The sequence below is a fragment of the Cucumis sativus genome, chromosome 5, assembly GCF_000004075.3.
Source record: "Cucumis sativus cultivar 9930 chromosome 5, Cucumber_9930_V3, whole genome shotgun sequence".
NCBI lineage: Eukaryota > Viridiplantae > Streptophyta > Magnoliopsida > Cucurbitales > Cucurbitaceae > Cucumis > Cucumis sativus.
The window spans coordinates 17,851,153-17,875,614 of record NC_026659.2 but is presented as its reverse complement, the minus strand read 5'-3'; the positions used below and the strand labels follow the sequence as shown (position 1 = coordinate 17,875,614).

Genomic DNA, 24,462 nt, shown 5'->3' with positions numbered 1-24,462 from the left:
AAAAAACACGTTTTTTTTATAAAAAAGATTCACGTGAACAAATTATTTATTGGATAATATATAGGCGAGTAATAAAAGATAAATAAATAAACGTTAAAGTGTTACAATTTAATGATACCTTACCAATGATATGCGCTTTTACACTCTTTAATATGAAATATTGAAAGTTATGAGTTGCTTCTAAAAGTTATGTGACCTTGGTTTTTGAAATATTTTTATTATTGACTTAGTCATATATTTTAAATATATTTACAATTATCATGTTTTAAAATTTCATTCTCTTTGAAAAATAACATAATTTTTGTAAAGAAAAATCTTTACGACAACATCGCAAATTTTAATTGGAATACTATTGCAAATGATCGGCCTAAGTATTTTTCTTTAAAAACACAAAATTTAATTTATTAGTCCAAGAGAAATTATTTCTTAAATAGAATAAAATTTTAAAAAAATCGTGAATGCTCTAAAATTGAGGAGGAGAGCGGTTCACAACAAAACCATAAATATGGAGAACATGTAATATAATAATATTATACAAAATAACTAAAATTGACTTAATTGGAGAAATTCTCCAAAACTTTTCACTATCTCCACACCAATTGAATTCTTCGGTTAATGTATTATTTTTACACCATCTCAAGATTATAATAACCACTTGGTCTTGTTATAGCAATACTATTTAAAAGTTTCTCAATTAGGTACATTCAACACTTTTTTTAAAACCCTTATTCGTTATAGTTTTTACTTTTTGCTATCGTGTTTACAATTTACTTTTTAAGTTTTCTTTCATTTTTTTGCTACAATGTTTACTGTTTTCTTCTCAAACTAACATAGTTACTTGCAAAGGCATACTATTGTAACAAAAACTAAAATAGTCCAACCCCAAACACAAACTATTGTAATCCAACTACGTTAAAGAACCCATCTACAAAGTTAGAATCTCCAAAAGTCTAATTGGCGCCGCTTCTTCTCTCTCCGGTCTTGTTGCTTTGCACCTTTGGTCGAGCCCTATAATAATATCCACCTTAAACGCCTCCTAAGAGTGTATGATTGTATAATACATGGACAACATATACCCATGGAATTAGTGAGCGAAGACCACTTAGCTTGTTTTTAAATACACTATATATATGCATGGACATATAGTAATTATAATAGTAAGTATTATTATTATTGTTAGCTTATTATGCTCAATACTTCAAGGGAAGGGACAAGAAATGAATCACACATCTAAAGTTGTGATCGAATTGCATGCAATAAAAGTTGCTTTATAGAGGAGATAGGGGATTATCGTTATGATATCACTAAACATTACTTTGTGGATGGAACATGTGGAGGGGGAGGCGGTGGGATGACCATTTGGGTGTCGTCGACGATGTTCGATTTTAAAGGCGAATGTGATGTGGTGGAGGAGTGGGAATAACCATTTGAGGGCCGTCAACATCGGAATCAAGATGATGGTGTGGTGGAGGGGGTGAAATGACCATTTGAGGGCCACCAACGTCAGAATCAGGATGATGGTGTGGAGGAGGGGGTGAGATGACCATTTGAGGCCCGCCAACATCAGATTGTGGATATTTGTGCGACGGAGGTGGTGTGATGACCATTTGAGAGCCACCAACGTCACAGTCAAGATGATGGTGTGGAGGAGGGGGTGGAATGACCATTTGAGGCCCGCCAACATCGGATTGTGGATGTTTGTGCGGAGGAGGTGGTGAGATGACCATTTGAGGGCCACCAATGTCCGAATTAAGATGATGGTGTGGTGGAGGGGGTGGAATGACCAATTGAGGGCCACCAACATCGGATTGTGGAAGCTTGTGCGGTGGAGGAGGAGGGATAACCATTTGAGGGCCGCCTACATCCGAATCAAGATGATGGTGTGGTGGAGGTGATGGAATGACCATTTGTGGGCCACCAATGTCTGAATCAAGATGACGATGTGGTGGAGGGGGTGGAATGACCATTTGAGGTCCGCCAACATCAAATTGTGGGTCAACATGAAGCAACACTGTAAATACACAAACAAAGAATTACAATACATGCATACATGATATGTGTATACGTATATATATACAAACAAAAAATAATATTCTTGAATACGTACCACGACAATGTGATATTGTGGCTATGGATAAAATCAATAGAAAGAGAAGATAAATTGTTTGTGTTTTCTCCATATTGGTCACTAGAAAATGGAGAATAGAAGATTAATCTTGTGGAAATGGATGGAGGAACGAAGGGTTTATATAAGATGGTTTTGTTGGCCAAAACAAGAATTATAGTTTAATCATAATTGGTACGCAACTTAATAAAATTGAAATTGATAAAGTTATACCCAAACAGTTTTAATGGTCCATTTTAATGCCTAAAACTCAACAATCTTAACTTTCATCTAAAAACATCCAATATCGTGCTTAAGAGAATTTAATTACTACTTAGAGAAATTAGATGAGAATCAACAAAGATAGTTGTCCATGAAAAAATAAACTCATATGCTCTTATTACCATAAATTTTCCAACAATAACCTTCTTTTAAAAAAAAGAAATCTTAGTTAATGACGGTAGTTATAACAGTTTATATCAATGGATATGATTAGTGTATTTTGAGAACTAAGAAGTCCATGGTCCAATTCCCCTGCCTCTCCAATTTGAACTAAAAACAATTTTAAAAGTAAAAAGAAGATTTTTGCGAACCTTTTCTCGAAAAAAAAAAAAAAAAAAAAGGAAATAACAAAAAAGAAAAGATTGTATGAATTAATTATTGATGGTTGTCTTAAAACCATCAAAACAAGCATAGCTCAACAAAGAAGTAAGTTTTATCGCTCGTAGGTCTATAACTTTGAATCTCTCATCTTCTATTGATACTAAAAAAATGAAAATTATTAACCAAATTACTATTGCGATATATTTTATCTAACTTAATTAAGTTGTTACATAGTGTTGTTGAATGAGAAGTTTCTTTTACTAATCGCAAATTGCCCCATCACTTCTCAAATTAATGACTCAAACGGTCGGTTTTATTGAATAGTTCAATTATTGATATTTTCAAACTTTTTTTTCCTCCAAAAAAAGTCTCTTCAATAAGTATTTTAATTATCTGGTTAATTGGACTTTAATACTTAAAAGCAGATCACTTGATGTCATCATCTTTATTCTGTTCTGAATAAGAAAAAACAAACACAAGTTGTAAAGCTTAGAGACACATACGTAGGATACGTTTGTTGTGGTGATCTTTAGCCTGCACGAGAGAATCCACTGGATAGCCCTGAGCGAGCACAAAGAGGCTTGGTGCATACATGGGGTAAGCTGAAGAGAAGCTTTAGGAGCCTAGGAGAGCGCTAAAAAAAAGCACCTACGTGGGAGAGTTTGGACAACTCTGCGAGCCCCATGAGGTAGGCTCAAGAGGAACAATGCAAGAGAGCTTAGACAGCTACATGAGATCCTTGAGGTAAACTCAAGAGAAGTAAGCTCATAAGAGCTATAAGAGAGCTCAAGATGAGTATAGCGAAACCTAAGAATAATGATAAGGCAATCCTAATCCTCAAATCAAATATCTAAGCTATCAAGTTAGCAAGAACTTTTGAATATGAGAATTTAACACCTCTTTATACTAATTTAGATCAACCAAGAGACTGTTATAATTAAATTACCTCTTTATACTAATTTAGATCAACCAAGAGACTGTTAGAATTAAATTACCTCATAGATCGAAGATGTAGAAGCAAAATTTGGAATCTTGTTCTAAATTGAATCGCTCTATAATTAAACTTGATCAAGGTTCGATTGAATAACTTGCATGAATTCTATCACAAGAGCTTCAAAGTTTAAGAGAAAAATCTCAATATGGGATATAAAATTTCATTCATCAAAAGTCTTGGTCCCTTGCAAATGGAAGGATAAAGACATCATATAGCCTTGTAGAGATTCTAGTCTATTTAATGCAAATACCAAAATGTTAAAATAAAACATCAACTAAGCTTTCTATCTTCCAACAACTATCTTCCAACTACTATTTTTAATACTAACCTATTAATGGTAGCCACCCTAATTAGTCAAAAGCACAAGACTAAATATCTTATTATACTCAAAAGCACAAGATTGACTTGAGCATCGAAGTATCTGTGGTTAGACTCCACACCCACACCCACGCTTACCTTTCTTTATCTTACAGGCACTCGAACGAATCTTCTCAAAAAACCAACTTTATAGTTGATTCATTTTTTACATCAATAGGTGGTGTCTTCTGTGAGAGATTTTGCTTGTACTTACCCTTAAGATTGGGAATCAACACCATGAGTAACAACTAACATGAACCGTGAGAACTTGATTGAAGATATCAATAATAAATCCAATCATGATCAACACCCAAGGCGGATCCTTGTCCAGATCATATTCTCCCACCAACTGAGATCCGTTAGTCAACGAAAAAAACCTTTCGATGACTATGATTATGTTGCTATAGAAGACAAGGTGAAAGATTTGAACCAATGCCTAATTGAAATCTTGGAGCTACTAAGGGTTACAAACCCCATCATGGAAGCTAAGACAAAGTAGCCGATGAGAGATTCAATGCTACTAGAAAGTCAAGAAATCACCCCAATTTTTTGACATTGAGCCAAAGGAAAGACTTTGACAAATGAAGGGCTAAAAGGATTTCATAATAGAAGGCCAAGACCAATGGAGAGATTCAAAGAGAGGATGAATATCTGAAAAGCACAATTTTCTATTGAACTGCTTCTGCAATGCATGGTCTCGTAACACAATCGCAAATTTCTCTAAACTTCCTTGAGAAAAATCTCAAAGAAAGGTTTGTGATTTTGGAGGCCTCGTTCGAAAACTCTAGAGAAATGAGGTCAAAGAAAAGATCAATTGAGCACCAAAATAATATAAAAATAATCATAACTACCTAAGTATCCTAGAGATGCTGTGAAGGTGGTTGAGAGAGATAAGTGGGTGAGAAAGAGGGGTGCAGTAACTTGCATGAGACGAAGGGGGTGAAGGAATATTTAATGTTACCAGGTGAATAAGCTATATGACCACCTCAATCCGATGTAACTAGCTGAACTGTCTCATGATTAAGGCATGCTCCACTCAAACTCATTGAACGCCACCCTTGGTCTCCTTTCAGGATTCAAATGCCTAAGCCTAGTTTAGTGAGGTATATCTAGAAGTACTTACTTATACTACTTAAAGTGCTTCGCATTTAAGGACAACAACCTCTCGGCGCCTATTATCCACACTTGTTCACCTTTTGGGACACAAATGAAGAAAACAATCTTGCCAAGGTTAAAAAAACTCTTCCTTGTTGTGTTAGCCACATCCTTGCTACATACCATCTCGGGCAGTTTACAACATACACTAACCAAATGATGAATGTAGCACGACTAATAACGCAATAAGTGATAATATGTATAAATATTCGTTATTATAACCTCTCTTATTAGAATAATGAGGTCAAAACACATAAGAATATGATCAAAGCGTGTGACTTATGTTGTAAATACATAAGTATTTAGAAATACATCTTACAAAAGTATCATGCTTGTTTTACGTGATTTTCATGTTTAAATGTAGGGTAAGTGGACAAGAAGAAAGAAGCAAATCACTGAGGACATCTCGTGCATAGACAATTGATGGAAACTCACCTGGTGAATAACATCTCCAGGTGAGGACTCACGTCATCAAGCGAGGAAACTCACCTAGTGAATAACATCTCCAGGTTAGAGTTATGTGACTTCATAGGACCGAAGTCAACATTGACAGTCTTAGAGGAATAAAAGTTTTTCGCCTACAGCTGCCTATAAAAGTACTTCATTTCCACCAAGAAGAAGGGGGCTTGCATGGGCCAACTAGGAGTTTGAATAGACCATGAAAGAGAGTCCCAATGAACTACAATTGTAAGGAGTTCATTCTTTTTCTTATACCATGGCCATGCTGAGAGAGAGAGAGAGAGACCTCGAAGCATGAGTGGAGAAGGACATTCCCCTTTGTTGCCTAACTTGTAACATTGTTTCGTTATTCTGTCTTCCATTTTTGTATTCTTTGTAATGGGTATTGTGCATATCATATGTGGCCTACGACCTACATTCTTTGTATATATTACATGTTTATGCCTTTTCAATCCTACATTCCTTTACTCTCCACTGATCAATGTGTTATTTGTAGCTTAGATAGATGATAAGTTCTTGATAAGGAGTGTTATTTATAAGTCTTATCGCATTAGTTGAGCGATTCTCATTGCTTGACCAGTGTAATTCGCCAACTACCCGAGAGGGAAAGAAGCTAGGACCTAACTAACGCAAACATGAAGGAGTTTTGTCTTTCCTTGCGAGATAATTTACAACATTTGTATTCCAAAAAGAGAACACTTGTGGACAGTGGGCACCGAGAGGTTGGAGTCCTTAATCGTGAAATCCTATACGATTTATAAGCAATCCCTTCTAGATATAACACGCTAATTCATACTTAGTCATATGGATCTCTGAAAAAAAGACCATGTGTGGCATATAATGACTTCGAGAGAAGTAAACCTTAATCATAAGTATGGTTTAGTGAGTTACATCGCATCAAGATTATCTTGTTACTTTTTTGCATGATAATAGATAGACATTCCTTCCTTCATTTCTCTACTACAAGTTAGTTCGCATCACCATATCACTTTCTTATCCATTTTTTACAAATTATTGCTGCTTAGTTTAGTCAATAAGCTTAGTTTAATATTTCTTTTGTTATTCTTTAATTCTTTCACATTGTCTAAATGAGAAGTAATTTCTAGAACTAATATCTTGAATTGATTCCCTATGTTCGACCCTGTTTCTAGAACTAATATCTTGAATCGATCACGCAGGTAAACCTATTGTTTTGCTTGCACTTAGGCTAATGGTAAGAAAACTTGTACTCAACGAGGACTTAAGTATTACACAATGAAGAGGGATATAGTTAGCATTTCGCATGCCATGATCATGCCCCATGGCTTATCACTTAAAATTAGTCACATAATATAAGAAGATATGGCGAACATATTCTTTCTGTGGTGTTGAACCCCTAGTTGCATTTTTTAAAACAAAAGGAATGGAAATCTAAAGGTGATCCCGGGCATACTGAAGTTAACCTCAGGCTATTCTAAGTTGATCTCAGGATAATCTCGAGATAGATTTGAAGCAAGATAGAATGACTCGAGGAAAAAGTTGAAGCGAGTAAAAGTTAAGTCTTCCTTTCACTTAATTTTATATTTTACCTTTTATTCTTTCAACTTGTATCAGAGCGTGCTAGGTTAATCAAGAAGCCTTCAAGAAATCTTTCAAGAATCACTTTTATCTTAGATAGTAAGTAATGGCTTCAACAAAATATGAAATTGAGAAATTCACAAGGGTAGGAGACTTTACCTTATGAGCAAAGAAGATCAAAGCAATTTTGACAGCACAGAAGGCAGCAAAAGCTCATGAAGATATGAAAGAATTTCCTGAAATAATTACGAATGTTCAAAAGCAAAACATGGAAGATGCAACCTATATAACACTATTACCGAACATTTCAGATAATGTGCTTCGACAAGTAATTGAAGAATCAACATCCCATGAAGTCGGTAAGAAACTACATTCTCTATATGACAAGAAATATTTGCCAAACAAGATATTCATTCGAGAGAGGTTATTTTCTTTTGAAATGAATTCATCCAAGTCTCTAGATGAAAATGTAGATGAATTCAAGAAACTCATAAATGCCTTTAGCCAATCCAGTGAGAAACTTGGGACTGAAAGTGAAGCTGTCATTTTGATAAATTAAATCAAACTCTTACAAAGATGTAAAATTAGCCATGAAGTAGGAGAGAAACAATATATCCATTGATTTAGTCATCAATGCCTTGAAAAATAAAGAACAAGAGTTGAAAATGGAATTAAAGAACTTGGGAGGAAAATAGTCTCTTTATTCTAAAAGCAAAGAACTTCTAAAAAAAACAAAATTGACCAAAAACAGAAGAATCAACATGACAAACCACCACCGAAGTGTTCCATTTTCCATAAAGAAGGACACTAAAAAGAAATTTTCCTGATAAAGGAAAGTCATATAGAAGAGACACAAGAAGACCACTCAAGAAATGACAGAAACATAAATGACTCAAGAAGACCAAAGAACAAGTGTAAGTGATAATGACTTTGTGTATTATGAAATATTAACAACATCTCACTTAAAACCCATGGAAAAAGAGACTGAGGAAATGGAAGACCGAGTCATGGACTCAAGGTGTACTTATCATATGACTTCTAAGAAAGAATGGTTTGTAAGCTACAAGCCATGAGAAAGGGGCTCAGTCTACATGGGGGATGACCATAACTGTGAAGTTGTGGAGATTGGCTCTGTATGCCTAAAACTTGAAGACAACCGAGAGATACTTCTAAGAAAGGTGAGACATGTACCTAAACTTAGAAGGAACTTAATCTTAATGAGTATGCTAGCTGATCAAGACTGTTACTTTATTGGTAACAAGAAAAATCTACAAATTAGAAGAGTTGGAAAGACAATCGTAACTGGTGCAAGGATGAATGGTTTGTATTATTTGAAGAGTGTGTCTTTTCCTAACGTTGCTTTTCTATCTCAATTTGATAAAACAGAAGACTTTGAAAGGTGGAATAGAAGTCTGTCTCATATTAGTGAGAATGGACTAAATGAGTTGTCTAAACAGTGGCTGATACAATCCATAGGTATTATGAGACTGAACTTTTGTGAACATTGTGTGTATAGCAAAGCAAAAAGGCTCAAATTCACAAAAGAGACTCATATCTCAAAGGATAGGCTTAACTACATACATACTGATTTATGGGACCAGCTGGAACTCCTTCTTGGAGTAATCCTAGGTATTTTCTATCCTTAGTTGATGATTATTCTAGAAATGTATAGACTTGCAAAAATCTAAAGATCAAGTCTTTGAAAAGTTTTTAAAAAATCTAAAGATCAAGTCTTTGAAAAGTTTAAAAAATGGGTTACAAAAGTAGAAACTCTTACAGAAAAGAAAGTTAAAGTACTTAGAACTGACAATGACTTTGAATTTCTAAGCAATGCGTTTGTTAATTTTTGTAATAAACATGGTATAATCAGGCACAAAATTGTAAAATACACACCATAGGAGAATGAAGTTGTAGAAAGAATGAACAAGACCCTCTTGGAGAGAGTGAGGTGTTTGCTATTTGAAGCTAAGCTAGATAAAGTCTTTCAGCAGAAGCTTTAGCTACAACAACCTATTGAATAAACAGAAGCCCATGCACCTCTACTGAAATGAAAACACCAGAAGAAATATGGATTGTTATGCCTCACGACCTCTTAAACTTGAAGAGCTTTGGCTGCACAACTTATATACATGTGAGACAAAACAAGCTTGAACTAAGGGCCCTAAAATGCATGTTCATTGTCTATCCATAAGGGGTCAAAGGCTACTAGACGTGGGACTTTAACTCCAACAGAAGCATTACAAGTAGTGATATAGTGTTAAAAAAAGATGGGATGTTCACGGCAACTGAAGAAGTCAAAGTGCAAACTCAAGGTGAAATTCAATCGAGTTCTTAGGTAGAGATATTACCCACAACTTACAAAATCACAAACAAAGAGACTCATGAGGCACAATAAGACACAAAAAGTTGAATCCACCGAGACACATCGAGAGAATCAACCCGAGAACCTTACCGATTATGCCTTAACAAGAGACAAAAGCATAAGAGAAAGAAGCCCATCCCAAAGGTATAACAAAGTAGATCATGTTTCTTTTCCTAACCTTTGCGATGATTTAAATGATGATGAACCTAAAAGCTAAGAAGAAATAATCAACAACAAAGAGAGTAAACAGTGAGTAAAAGTAATGAATTCCTTATACAAGAATGAGACATGGAGCTTGGCTACTCTTCTTCCTAAACAGAAAGTAGTATCTTGCAAATGGATCTTCAAGAATAAGCTGAGAAAGGTTGATGAAGGTGAGGTTAAATACAAGACTAGTTGGTTGCTAGAGGGTACACTCAAAGGGAAGGTTTAGACTACAACAATATTTTCCCTCCTATGGTGAAGCATACTTTTATTAGAATGCTCCTAGCTATTGTAGCTTGCAGAAACTTAGAGCTAAAACAACTAGATGTGACCACTACTTTCTTACATGGAAAGCTAGAAGAAACAATATACATGGCTCAACCTGAAGGTTATTAGAAGAAACGGTCAGAAAATCTAGTCTGCTTGTTGAAAAAGTCCTTATATGGACTTAAGCAGTTTCCTAGATGGTGGTATATAAGCAGTTTGATAAGTTCATCTCTAAGCTAAAGTTCAGAAGAAGCAACTATTACTCATGTGTCTACATAAAAGAATGTGCAGAGAAAGAGGAAGTATATCTTCTACTATATGTAGATGATATGCTATTGGCAGAAAGTGACTTGACTGAACTAAATGAAATCAAAGCCCAAATGAGCGAAGAATTTGAGAAGAAAGACCTAGGAGCTGCAAGGAAAGTCCTAGTAATGGAGATCTACAGAAACTGAAGCAAACGTGAGTATTTTTATGCAATCAGATTTGAAGGGATGAGAGCCCTACGCAACTGAATAAATTTTAAACAGAACCATTACTCCACTTAATTTGGGAACGTAAAAATACCATTACAATGACAAATATAATAAAGAAACTAATTTACTGTAGGCTAAGCGTGCTTCTAAAAAAACACAAACAATAAATAATAAGGAACTTACATTCCTTGACGACTTATTTCTGAGTCACCACCACTTGGGTTTGAGCTAGAGATTATGGTTTGTGGAAAAAAAAAAAGTGGGAGGAAATTTTTTAAGGAGAGTTCTTTTTTAGAGCCCAGAGGCAGAGGCATAGTATTGATGAAAAAACCTTGTATCTCTATATCGTATAACCCCTCTTCCCCAGTATGAAGAAGAGGGAAGTTAGAGAGAATTTGGAAACGTGGGAAAACTACTCACATTCCTTATTAATTTAATAAATTAAATCAATAATAATATTAAAAAAAATGAATAAATAAATAAATAATATTTCATTAGTATTTCATTTAAATCATATTTAAATGGACAATATCTCTCACATAACCTATCTCACCTATTGTTTTAATTTAATTAAATCAAGTTTAATTAACTAAAATAAAATAAAAATATTAATTAATTATCCAATTAATTAATTGCTAAATTAGATATCTTATATTTAAGAACCATTTTTAAAAATAGCAAAATAAATAAAAATATTTACAAGCTATAACAAAATTTTGGATTTTATCACTGATAATCTTCTATCACTATAGCATATCAATGACTATCAGTGATAGAATTTGTTATAAGTTGTAAATATTTTATAAAATCTATTATTTTTAAAAATTTCTCTATATTTAATTTAATCTAAATTTGAATCATATTCAAATATAATTTTTTCTGAGAACCTATAGTTTTAATGAGTATCATATACATACTAAATTTTAACATATAGTTTTTATATGAATTTAATACACATTAATTAATATTTGAACTCATTCAAATATTTTATTATCTCATTAATTAATTTTGAATCATACAGAAAATTAAATTTATACAATAAAGTTTAATTAAAATATAAACTTTAGATTATAATGTATTACGATACATTATATTAATTCTCAAAGTAAATTTGAACATTTCAAACTACAACCAATATAAATAAATTTTATTACCCTTTACGAGCTAAGAAGGGGATCTAATGGACCTACTGACTAGAAACTACAACGATATGAAATTAATTTGCTAAACTCATTAACCAAATTAATCAATATTCGTTAACTGTGTGTACAATCTTCTAAAGACTCACAACTGAAATTTTTTCACTGTAGATATATTTCTGTGTCCACGGATATATACCAATAATAGTAAGTTAGTCATTTGCAAGCGTTCATAACACTAGTTGAATCAAATTATCGTTTTACTCCTGGTTACCTTTAGTCCTTAAATATCAATACTCATCTAATGAATAACATGTTTATTGGTCAACTACTAAACATAAATCCATCTTATGCTATAGAGAGGCTAGGACCCTTTGTTCAAGTCCCAAATATATAATTTAAGAAAACACTCATCTACTTGTCCTAAAGTTGGGAATGAATGAATTCCATCTTGTGTGATTATTTTCTCAACTCCTCACTCGGTCTTGTCTCCAAAATGATAAGTATGTTGAGTCAGCAATCTGACCACTCTCACTCGTAAAAATTAAAGAACAATTCCTTGTGAATAGGAGTTCATAATACATACTCAGGATTAAGACTAAGTTATCTAGGTCATTCTACTGAAATAGAAATCTAACTAGTTAACAGAGTTACATCTAGTGGTTACTATTTTGTGGTTTAGTCTTATGCAAAATCATTACATAAGACTCTCACTCGCATGTCACCTACACAAAGTAGATCATTGTGTTTGTATCAAATACAAAGTGAGTTGTATCCATAGTGTTACTAGGATAAGGTACCCAACCTTATCCCTATATTGTAGACCCTTTAAGTTGTATCTCAAACATTGATCCATGTATGTCTCAACATACTGTTAAAGACTCATCAAACAACTTTGAATGTTAGTTTATTAGATTTAGGTTATTAAGACAAAACTAATAATATAATCAATAACGCTTATTGAAATTATAATAATAACACTTTATTAATAACAATAAACATATTACATTTACTATCTATGAGTTTTAGGACATAAAACCCAACAAGATTATACTTCTAAAGTCCTAAAGAAATTCAACATGGAAAATGCCAAGGCAGTAAGCACCGCCTTAGCTCAGCAGTTCAAACTCTCAGCTCAGGACTCTTCTAATACTGATGAACTTGAAAGTACTGGAGAGAACTACTCGATTGTTATAGTTAGCCTAATGTATCTAATGGTTTGCACAAGATCAAATTTAGATCACTACTCTAGCCAAGTAAGCAGATATATGGGGAATTCAAGGAAGGCTCATTGGGAGGCTACTAAATGGTACTGAGATACCTTGTTGGTGCTTTGAAGAAAGGACTTTTATACAAACATCGTAACTCAACTAGTCTAAATCTAATAGGCTATTTAGACTCAAACTTCACAGGTGATTTAGATAAGCAAAAGGTCCTTAACAGGATATGCGTTTCAATTTGGAGGAAATTCTATAAGCTGGAAGTCAGGTCTTCAATCCATTGTAGCCTTATCTACCACAAGAGCATAGTTCATTACATTAACAGATGCTATCAAAGAAGTTAAATGGCTACAAGGATTACTAAAAGACTTTGCTTACACACATGATGCAGTGAGCATACATTGTGATAACCGAAGTGCTAGACACTTACCTAAAAATCTCTAATTTCATGACAAATCAAAGCATGTAGACATTCATTTACACTTTATCATAAATGAGATGGAGAAAAGCAAAGTTAAAATTAGTAAAGCAGTACCACGGTCTAAGCTTGTGTATTGTCTAGGTCTACTAAGATTAGTAGACCATTCAGCTAAAAAATAGATCAATAAAGTATTGAGTTAATTTTAGCTCAAGGTGGAGATTTTGTTATTAATTGAGCTAAAATTAACTTAATCCTAAAGTTGAAGACGAAAGCTTAATCTATTTTTCCTTTGTAAAATAGAAAGTTAGTTAGCATTTTTTTAAATCGGTTAAACTGATTTACATTTATTTTTAAATGATCTTGTAACTCCTTTGTAATCAGAAATCTGTATAAACAACAAAGAGATGAATGTGAGAAGATGTAGAGAGAAATGTGCCTTTTGAAACTCGATAATAAAGAAAGTCGCAAATGGCTGTTTATGTAAATTGGACTTAGGCCTCCATTGTCGAATCACTATAAACCTAGTGTTCTTCTTTTCCTTTCCTGTATAATTTCTTTCTATGATATCGAATTCCTAGTTGCGTGTTTTCGAAACAAAAGGAATGGAAACCTAAAGGCAATCCCGAACATACTAAAGTTAATCTCGAGCTATCCTAAGCTGATCTCGGGATAATCTCAAAACAAATTTAAAGTGAGATAGAAGAACTCGGAGAAAAAGGTAAAATGAGAAGAAGCTAAATCTTCGTTTCACTCACTTTTATATTTTACCTTTTATTCTTTCAAAACTAAAACTAGGTAATTCACATAAGTTAGTTAGTTTATTGAGTAGTTTTGTTGTACTTCGCTTCCTTGATTTCCATTTGGCTATATATATGGCATGTGTGCTCCATTAACAAATGAATATGGTATTATTTACCACGGTGTTAATATAGAAAATAGGATTCACTTATTTATACCTATCGACTCTACAACTAATACATTAGCGAAAAAAAACCTATAAATTAATCCATTGACAATCAAAACAAAATACCTTAATTAAACTTAATTTCATCTTTTCGATCCTAATCCTTCATCTCTTACCATTATCCTACTTCTTTCGACCTTTGAAAATGAGAAACTTCGAACCTATTTGATAGAGAATTTGGAAACAAAGGAATCAATAGAAACATAGTTGTATTTTATGTTTTCAAATATATGTTTGATGACAGATTCAAAAATTAGACTTTAGTTTGAAAAAAAAACTATTTAAATATATTTTAGACTGTATAGTTATAAATACAATTTATAGAGAAAGTTAGAGTTTAACTTATAGTTTGATAAAACATCATATATACTCCTTTTGGTTTAAGAACCATCATAAATAGTCATGAGACTATTTTCTATAATTTTTATCAAACAAAAGGAACTACAAGAAATAATGGCTACAATAGCTAATAAAAAAAAATGCTATAAAAGACTTTTTATAGTTTTTTTTTAAGTCCTAAAAATCCGTGTTAATAAAAGTCCAAGACTTTTTCTAGTCATTTTTTAGAGTTAATGGATGCTAGGGTGAGCATTGATCGATCAAAATTAATTTTTTGAACAAACCAACATCGAACCGACTATGGTCGATTTAGTAAATGTTCAAATATGATTTGAATCTTGAGAAAATGAATGTGGAATATGTTCAGGAGGTCGAAATTAGTTAAGATTGACAAAATTGTAAAAAGTCAAAATGTTGACATTTTTTGGTTTTATGTCATAAAACTCGTAGATAGTAAATATAATTCGTTGACCGTTATTAATAAAGTTTTATTATTATAATTTCAACAAGCGTTATTGATTATATTATTAGTTTTATCTCAATAACCTAAATCCAATAAACTAACATCCTAAGTTGTTTGATGAGTCTTAAACAGTATGTAGAGACATACAAGGATCAATGTTCGAGATATAGTTTAAAGGGTCTACAATATAGGGCTAAGGTTGGGTACCTTATATTGGTAACACTATGAATATAACTCGCTTTGTATTTGATACAAACACAATGATCCAACACGTTCATGTAGGTGACATGCAAGTGAGGGTATCCTATGATCCTATGTCTTGTCTTCACGAAATAGTAACCACTAGATGTAACTCCATTAACTAGTTAGGTTTCTATTTCATTAAGATAACCTAGGTAACTTAGTCTTAATCCTGAGTGTATTACGAACTCTTGTTTGCGAGAGATTGTTCTTTGATTTGTACAGATGAAAATGATCAGATTGCCGACCCAATATGCATATCATTTTGGAGACAAGATCGAGTAGAGAGCTGAAAACATAACCACACAAGATGAAATTCACTTCTTCCCAACTTTAGGGTAAGTAGATGAGTGTTCCCTTAAATGGTGTCTTCATAACTTGAACAAAGGGTCTTACTCTCTCTATGGCATGAGAGAGGTTTTTGTTTAGTGGTTGGATCATATACAGGTTCATTAGAGGAGGACTAGAAGTAACCCATAGGTAAAACAGTAATTTGACCCAGTTGATGTTACAAACACTTGTGAAGGACTGGCTTCATGTTATTAGTCTATATCCGTAGACATAGAAATATATATATAATGAAAAGAGTTCAACTGTGAGTCTTTAGTGGAGTGTACACACAATTAACGAATTTCAAAATAGTGGGAAGATCAATAGAAAAAAAATTATTTAAAAAATGCTTAAAACAAAAATTAGTTACAATCAACTTAATATTCTTTTTGGGGCATTTTTGAGTTCTAAAAGAACAAAATTACGTGGAGCACACGTTCGCCACAATCCAGAGGAAAAAACTATTTCCATATACCCAAATAAAACTTAGAAAGTTGATATATACCCCAGGAACCATATAAAAGGATTTCGGTCTTTGATATCTATCCAATTGCAACCCTAAAAGTTGCTATATTCTAGAGTTTCCCATTTTAAATATTAATAAAAGTTTGGTTTTTTTTTTTTTTTTCCATTTACAAACCTTGTTTTTATACGGAAAAAAATGGACAAAAGATTTAGATATGTTATAAAATGGGTTTGGTTACTAAAACAAACCTAAAATTTCAAAAATACAAACGTAGTTGCACAACACAGCGTACAATATTAAAAAGTTTTTGAGATACCAATTGGTGCCAAATAGATTCGTCAAACGTTGGGATGATTAAAAATTTGGGCGACTCCATGGCACTAAACAACTAATCTCAAAGTTAAATACTCTTAATTAATGTGTAATAAGTGCAATTCAATGTCAAAACAAGTCCAACACTACCCAACTCTAAAAAGGTAACGTTTCAAACAATAAATCAATATATGCCGAATGAAGATAGAAACCTTTTTCAATTTTCCATAATTTCCCAATTTCCTTGAAAGGAGTAACTATTTTTTTTCCTAGTAACTTCCAGAATTAAAAAAAGAAAGAAAGAAAGAAAGAAATGCAAAAATAAACCAAAAGATGCAAATTTCCATACACATCTTTAAGGCCTGCCAAACCTCAGCCAACTGCCCTTTTTCAAAAACCGCAAAAACTCCTCTGCTGTAAAGGTAGGCAGCAAGGATGATTTGGGCAACTGTAACTTATTTCACTATTTGCACTGTTCAGTGTTCAATTAACATCCACCTCTCTTCTTCCAACCCAACCAACTCTCATCATCAGCATTTCTTTTAAACCATCAAAAACAAAAAAGAAGGGAAAAAAAATTTTAAAGGGGGAAAAGAAGAAAAGAAAAAAAAAGAACTAACCCCACTGCCATTAAAAAATGTGAACTAGAACTTCTCATGGGTGAAAAAGAAAAATGTAAATTCAGGCTTCTGAGTCAGATGAGCTCAATTCAGAACCGGCTCCATCATCCTTGCTGTCCACACGAGATTCAGATGGCACAAATATCTTTGGCTGAATGCATCGACCAATTTTTAGAGATGGCTTCAAGTTCACGTACTGCAAAATTAATAATTACATTTATAATTTCATCAGCTAACAGAGAAAAAAACAGTACACTTTGAAAACCCAAGGCAGTGCAATAGAAATATTATATATTTACCTCCCGATAGAAAGAATTGATTTCTTCTTCAGTAAGGCCTTCGTCCTCACCACAGCTTTCATCCCATCCAAGAGAACGAAGAAAAGCAGCCTCCTCTTCATCTAGAGATTCTGCAGCAACGTGGCTCTCAGTTTTTTCACCACTGTCACGAGATACTTGAACCTCTTCAGAACTATTGCCATTTCTATTCTCCACAGCACCATTTTCAATGACACGAGGACTTGCGGTGCCCATTTCTTCACTTGTTAGTTCATTAGATTGGCCAATTGAAGGAGACTTCACAGAAGAGCATGAATCTGAGAGAACAGCAGAAGAATTCATTGAAGTTTTCTTCTTAATGAGCTTAAAGAAATCATTCCGGCTCTGGACTTGGGATAAGGATGGTCTTTTTTCCAATGTTGTTCCAGTTTTGAGATCTAAGCTAGCAATTTTGCGCTCCATAGAAGAAACATTTATATTATTTGGGCTTCTCAAAGGAGCATGTGGAACTGAAGGTGCAAGAGCGAACTGGCTGTTTGCTGCCATGCTGTTTGCATTACTAGTCGGACTTGAGACATCCTTTGCTGCAAGGGAGACACCATTTTCTCGTACAGGTTTCAAAACAAGAAACTTCCCATGAGAACTCTTTTGAGCATCGGGCTTGACATGTCCTACACGAGATTGGTTGGCATGAACTAACAAGGGTTGTGGCTGTCCACCCTTGATGGTTGCATTAAGTTCTCCAGTTCTTGATGCCAATTTGGGCTTTGATTTATCCGAAGAACTAAGCACCTGTCAAAGAAAAAAACACTAACGATTACTTAAGGGAGGAAACAGAAGATTTGCAGTCAGATATAATAATGAGAGATAAGTATTCCTAGATATGTTTAGTACAGAGATGGAAGTTAAAATCAATACACCGTTGTAGAAATTTACCATGGTATTTGGGGGTGGGGGGGAAGATAGGGGGTTATTCAAAACATAAAAAAACTAACCACATTCATATTATAAGGGTGAACTTCTTGGATGCATTATGTCAAAATTGTCAAAATTCACAGACAAGTCTACTAAAATTTATCAGCAAAGATATGGCCTACATTTTAATTTTCAGTTATTTCTTCAGAATGTAAAAATAAGAATAACATATTGAAATCTATTTAAAATTTTAGAAGACTATTGATCAGATGTATATAAATTAGTTTTGAAATCATTAAATAAAACACAACAAAATAGTACAAGTTTTTTTTTGTTTTAAAACTACTTTAACAACTATACTCCAAAGCAAGTCTTTTTTCCAGATAACCGTGAGTGTTCGGGCCAGTTTACCCACACCTCGAATAATGTCACAGGACAACCGTCTGATCCTACAACATTTGGGTGTCAAGAAAACTAGTAGAAAGTTAATTCTTAGGTAGGTGGCCACCATGGATTGAATCTATGACCTCTTAGTTAAATATAAATAATTGAAGACTATATCTTCCTTTTTACCACTAGGCCAACTCACGATCGTTTACTACTAAGCAAGTCTATTACATCACCATACTGAAACTCAACAATAATTTACATCAGCTTCAAAAGACAAAACAGAAGACAATGTGAACCTTTTACAAGAGAAATACTCAGTCAAGTTACAACTATTATTACTGAAGAGGGGTTGACATTCAGTTAACAGAAAACTTGCCTACCAAATATAACACGTTAACAAACAAAGTAAAACCAGCCATCAGTGACATATTGACTACAGCACAACAATCTCAAATAAACTTTACACTTCCTTTAAAGCATATTGAATCTAACATTGGCCTTTTCCATCCTTGAGAGAGAACAAAAAGTGATCAACCAAAGATAATTCAGTCTGTAAAGTGTCAAAAGTAGCAAAGCACAAATATGCATACTATGGAATGAATCCCAAAGGCCAAATAGAATCTGGTTATCTCCTTCCTATCATCTAGTTCTTACAAATTTCCAAAAGGAGCCAGGAAAGAAAACACTTGTCTTTGTTCTCCCAATAGTTCTGACATTCTCAAATAGAGTTTCTCATCAAATTTGGGGGGGAAATGGTCTAGTTATCTAGCACAATGCAAATGGCTACGAAATTTTTAACAAATGTTTCGACTTCTGCAATTTAACACTGTTTTTAATCAATGAGAGTAAGTTGAAGCTGAATAACAAACTACCACAAAAACATTTACAGTTCCTAAAATGCAGAAGTCGAGTTTATTTAACAAGCTAAATCCAAAAATTTATATCACCAGCAACCAGCCACCAACAGCCGTCGCAGAAAAAATGTCAAAACATATCGCAACTTTGTCGCACAATTTTCACTATAATTTGTTATATATACATCTTTTGTGCCATAATACTAAAACACAAAAGTAGCTTCGAGGAGAGTAGTCCCAGCTGAAATCAAAGATTGGGACAAGTTGTCTAGGTACCGTGCAGAATTTTCTCAGTTTTCTACTATATTTTAAGTACGAACCTTCATATTTTTTTTGTCAACAAACACAAAATAATTAAAATATAAGTAGGTAGGAAAAAAATCTGACAACAAAGAATCAAAATTTGCATTAGCTCCAATTACCATAGCTTTTGGCATAGAAGGTGTCACTGGTATTAATTGCCTGGACTGTTTAATAGCCAATTCCTCAAGCCTCTGGGTCTTGACAGATAACTACCAAAGTGGGGATAAAAGATGAGACTGTTAAATCAAAAGGAGAAAATAATATACAGCGCAAGAAGGTTGGTATAGTACCTCAGATACCTGGGGAGCAGCACGAGCTCGAGATGGAGCCTGCACCAAAGCTTCAGCCATATTGAGTCCAGCTGTCACACTCAGAGGCCCTGCCCCTGATGTAGCAGGAACAGTTTGTTGAAAGGACGATGACCCTGTGGTGCTTCCAATCATACTGGGCACCTCCGCAAGAGCAGAGGTCCATCCCTCTCCACCAACAATTAAGGCTGAATTGCCAATTGGTAAGCTTTGGACTGGTGAGCTCAAACCAGGAGATGAAACTCTTCCAATTTCTGATGCTCCCTGCTTTTCTTCAGATCCCAGTGAAGGGAAATCCTTTTCAAATACAGCTTTCTGAATGCTACTGCCGACGCTAGTTCCAGAAAGAATTCCATTGCTGCTGTTGTGACTTTTTAGTTCTGTTCCAACTCTTCTATGAAACAACTCACCTTGCTTCCTGGATACCATTGAATGGGACCGTCGCAAAGCATCTTTATCAATCCTGTTGGAGAGAATCTTTCCAAGAGGGTCATGTGCGTCACGGTCCCAATTATCTCCAAAGTTTAACCTATCCTTTTCTTTCTCACGATCCTTATCACGATGACCCCTGTTAAAACTACTATATGCATGTTTAGAAGAACCATTGCTCGAACTTCTCCTTGAATTTGATGAAGATGTCCGATCCAGAAAAGAAGAACGTGAAGAGTCAAAATCGCCAGTGGTCTTGGAAATTCTATTTCTCGATTGAGATAGAGAGGGAACATCTACACAATAACATAGGATACACATTAACAGCGTTCACAATATCAAAATAGAGGCAAGTCAGCAGTAAGTGAGTGCATCTCTTATTAGAAGCATGCAACAATAAAAAAGAAAACAAAAAGAAAGAAAGAAAGAAAGAAAGAAAGCACTACCTGAGTGGGAAGAAGATGACGGAAAATGGTGGTTTGGATTGCCGCCACCAGCAACGCTTCCAGTACTTCTCAACCATTCTGGGACTAATGTGGGTTCACTTCTTTCCATAAGGAATACTGAACATGATCAAAATATCAGAAGAAAAGAGCACTTCTTGCCTTCTTTACCACCTCGAATTACCAAAAACTGTATTCCTTGTGCAGAGAAATTTATAAAGCTCTAGCCTGTACTTTATTATTTCAAATGCCTAACCACTATTTTAAGCTGAATGAACTTTCACGATCATCCCTGACAAGTCACGGCACCAAAGCATATGTATCATCAGATTTATGGCATATCCAAGGTTCCACCAGCAAATACAGGCGTGCAGTGAATTACTTCAGAGTTGCAAACTCGTACACCCAGAGGATGGTTCTCAAAATTTATGTCCTGAATACCACTGAAGAAGTCTATCTTCTACAACTATCCTACTTCACAACCACCGGTATTCAAGCAAGTAGCTACCAATTTGGCTACAAGCTGGAACGCATTCTGAAGGGGATTTATCTTATCTTATGTGCAAAATCAATATACCCTAATTCTCATACGGGTGTGAAATACCAGAGGATGTTAAAACAGAGGAAATATCAGGGATAAAATGAAGGTGTTCAATTAAAAAGAATGTTAAAACTTAAAAGGAAAGGCCTCACTGTCGTCCTCCGGCCTCCGTGTTCGATTAACTGTAGATTCGGCCAGCAAAACACGCTCGGAAAACCCTCATCTATGAGGGAATCGGTGGAGATGCGGAAAGATAAAGAAGGTATACCTCAGGAATAAAGAGGTGGTGAAGCAATTCCAGAACAGAAGATTATCCCCGTCAAAACAGTTCGATCAGAAAACAAAAAGAAACCCTAGCTAAATAAGAAATTGGAATAACCAGAATCCCAAGTCCGATTAAATGTGCCCAAAAAGACAAAATTATCAGAAACCCTAAACCAAATTATGCACCCTCCGTTAAAAGAAAAAAAACTTCCGTAGAGGTCCAAACCCGCAAGAGAAATACAGAAGAGAGATATAATAAAACCTGTGAAATATCCGATGAAGACGAAGAACTAACCCTACCCTGAAGACTGATTGAGAGAAACCCCAGAAGGCGCAACTGCTTTCAATAACTGCCTCCCAGTGGTTGCTGTATGTCCCCAAAACAAAAAGAAATGCGAGCTGAAGAGGGAGACAACAAAATAGATAGGTAAAGAGAGAGTTTGAGAGTGTGAAGAACGAAAGCGGCGGCGGAGAGAGAGGGAAAGGGATTGTGAATGAGAGAAAATGAGGCTTGGGTGTTCGGAACAGAGAATAGGGTTTTTGTCTGTTTGTTGGGTTGGGTGAGTTTCAGCCGCCGTGCGGTGGCAGAGAGAAAGGAGAACGGCAGAGAGAAACGGAACGGCGGAGAGAGAGAGAAATAGAGAGATAGAGAGAAGATGAAGCGAGAGAGCGAGCGAGCGAGCGAAGGAGCGTATAGAGAAGAGTCTTGGAAGGGAGAGACGGCGATTGTGAAAAATAAAATAATAAATAAATAAATAAATAATTTTAGACTTTGGTTTCTCTCTTTGATACTCTGAAAAAACAAAACAAACGTCTCTACAATTGAAATTTCCCCTATTGTTTCTTCTCTTCTTTCAGGTCTATGGCTAAATCTAAATCTTTTTATTATTGTTGTTGCTATTATTTATTTTATTAATTATCGTAGTTGTTGTTACAATAAAAATAAATATTGATAGTAATTCTTGAATAAATACTTTGGTGATCTTTGGAGTCTCAGAAAATATAAGAATAAGAAAATTCCGCCAACGTTGGTTGTGAACTAATTTTTCTTGGTGTTGAGGGGGTGATTTGCTGTGACTCGGTGTATGGTACAGTGTAGGTAGGCCACATATTTCATATAGCCTTTACCTGACCTCCTTTTTTTTTTTTTTAATTATTTTCACATATTTTCTACGAAATTACCGATCAATTGCTCCAACCAAATTAATTAAATAACAACATTTTAATAATCTTTTAGTTACAAAATTGTCATTAGATCAGTCTTCTTTTTCTCTCTTTCTTTCTTTCAATTGTTTTAACCTAACGATGGTTTAAATTTTATTTTTAATAGGCACCGTCGTCATTCATAGGTATAATTAATTATTTATAAAGTGATATGTGGTTTTTCAAATAAGAATTTTTACATTCTTTTTTTCTTTTTTACATTCTTTTCTTTCTGTGTTTGTCAATTTAATAAATGGATTCAATTTCAAAGTTTGTTAATAATTTTTATTTAAAAGTTTATTAAACTTTTAAGCTTTCCTTTATTAATTATCAATGATAATTAAAGTTAAAAATCAAATATTTTAAAATAATTTGACTAAGTTGTGGTCTACACTAAAATATTCAAACTTTTCATGTTTCTGGTGATTTGTTTACTTTATAAGCGTATTTAAATCAATATCTTTATTTTATTCTTACCTATATTATACCATCTAAAAGGTTACGAGAAAATCTTCTATCCTTCCGGTGATTGATTATAGGATTTTATATCGTAAATTTACATTAAATTCATTAAATAAGGTTTTAAAACCAGATATTTACTTTAAAATAACAAAAAAAATTATAATAATAAAGTTCATACCACGACATTTTTATGCAAAAGTAACAAATTTAAAAGCGTGACCCTTTAACAGTTTCATGATTATCGTCTGATAGTCTTACGATTGTAGCTGTCTAATATCACTAATTTTTTCATATTCGTAATATACAAAAAATTATTGTCATGAGCTATTTTTCCTAAATATTTTGATTGTTGGATGTATTTTCTCTTAAAACTATGAATTGGCATTTAAATAAGGTTTTTCAATAGAATATTTTCCTATTTATTTTGGCTTTTCAAGTTAAATTAGTACGAATTTAAAAAATAAAAATATTTATTTCACTTTGATAGTCTAAAAAATGAAGGAGAAGAAATTTGGTTATTATAATTATAGATTATTATCTTTGGAATATAATAGTTTGTGTTTGAGATATAAACTATTTTTGTTTGAGTTATAATAATATGAATTTGAATATATAAATTATTTTAGTTTGAAAATAAAATAGTAAATATTACAAACAAATAAAAATTTATAAGTGTAAAATAGTAAATCATGTTTAAATTATTATAATTTTAGACAAACTTGCCCAAACAGTGTTTAGAAAACAAATCTCAAGTTGATAATAGAGATAATATTTATATATACACACACTGTCTCTATTTAAATTTTATCTAAAATTGAAAGTTTAAAACTTTAAAGTGTTATAAGAAAATAAAATAAATAATATCTCATTTTTCTCTACAAATAGTGAAGTTTCCTTTTTTATTTTCATTTAGGTCTTGAAGGAGAGATGGTTTGTTTTTTCTTAAACATGTGTCCTCAATCTCGTCTTCAACTATGTAACGCCTCTCCCTTCTCTTTTCTTATACTCTCTAATTTCTTT

At 33.7% G+C, this 24,462-nt stretch overlaps 2 protein-coding genes across 9 annotated transcripts; both read right to left on the bottom strand.

Moving 5' to 3' along the window:
* Positions 1-648: 648 nt before the first annotated feature.
* LOC105435671 (splicing factor 3B subunit 4-like) lies at positions 649-10,927 on the bottom strand. 7 transcript variants are annotated; one of them, XR_004216414.1, is made up of 3 exons: positions 10,722-10,927; positions 7,389-7,465; positions 649-1,036 (listed from the first exon to the last, which is right to left on the bottom strand). XR_004216414.1 is itself a non-coding variant. In XM_031885001.1 (3 exons), the coding sequence occupies exon 3, from the start codon at positions 1,965-1,967 to the stop codon at positions 1,386-1,388; it is 582 nt and encodes a 193-aa protein (XP_031740861.1). In that variant the 5' UTR covers positions 1,968-2,011; positions 7,389-7,465; positions 10,722-10,927; the 3' UTR covers positions 1,142-1,385. The 7 variants fall into 7 exon arrangements, 3 of the variants coding, with proteins under 3 accessions (XP_031740861.1, XP_031740862.1, XP_011656211.2); XR_004216415.1 differs by having other exon boundaries at positions 649-1,008; XR_004216417.1 differs by lacking the exon at positions 10,722-10,927 and adding an exon at positions 9,123-9,675.
* Positions 10,928-16,631: 5,704 nt separating this feature from the next.
* LOC101213347 (mediator of RNA polymerase II transcription subunit 1) lies at positions 16,632-22,498 on the bottom strand. 2 transcript variants are annotated; one of them, XM_011656898.2, is made up of 5 exons: positions 20,976-22,498; positions 20,092-20,825; positions 19,912-20,001; positions 17,352-18,122; positions 16,632-17,248 (listed from the first exon to the last, which is right to left on the bottom strand). In XM_011656898.2, the coding sequence occupies exons 1-5, from the start codon at positions 21,082-21,084 to the stop codon at positions 17,114-17,116; spliced, it is 1,839 nt and encodes a 612-aa protein (XP_011655200.1). In that variant the 5' UTR covers positions 21,085-22,498; the 3' UTR covers positions 16,632-17,113. The 2 variants fall into 2 exon arrangements, with proteins under 2 accessions (XP_011655200.1, XP_004140377.1); XM_004140329.3 differs by having other exon boundaries at positions 20,083-20,825; positions 20,976-22,497.
* Positions 22,499-24,462: the final 1,964 nt, after the last annotated feature.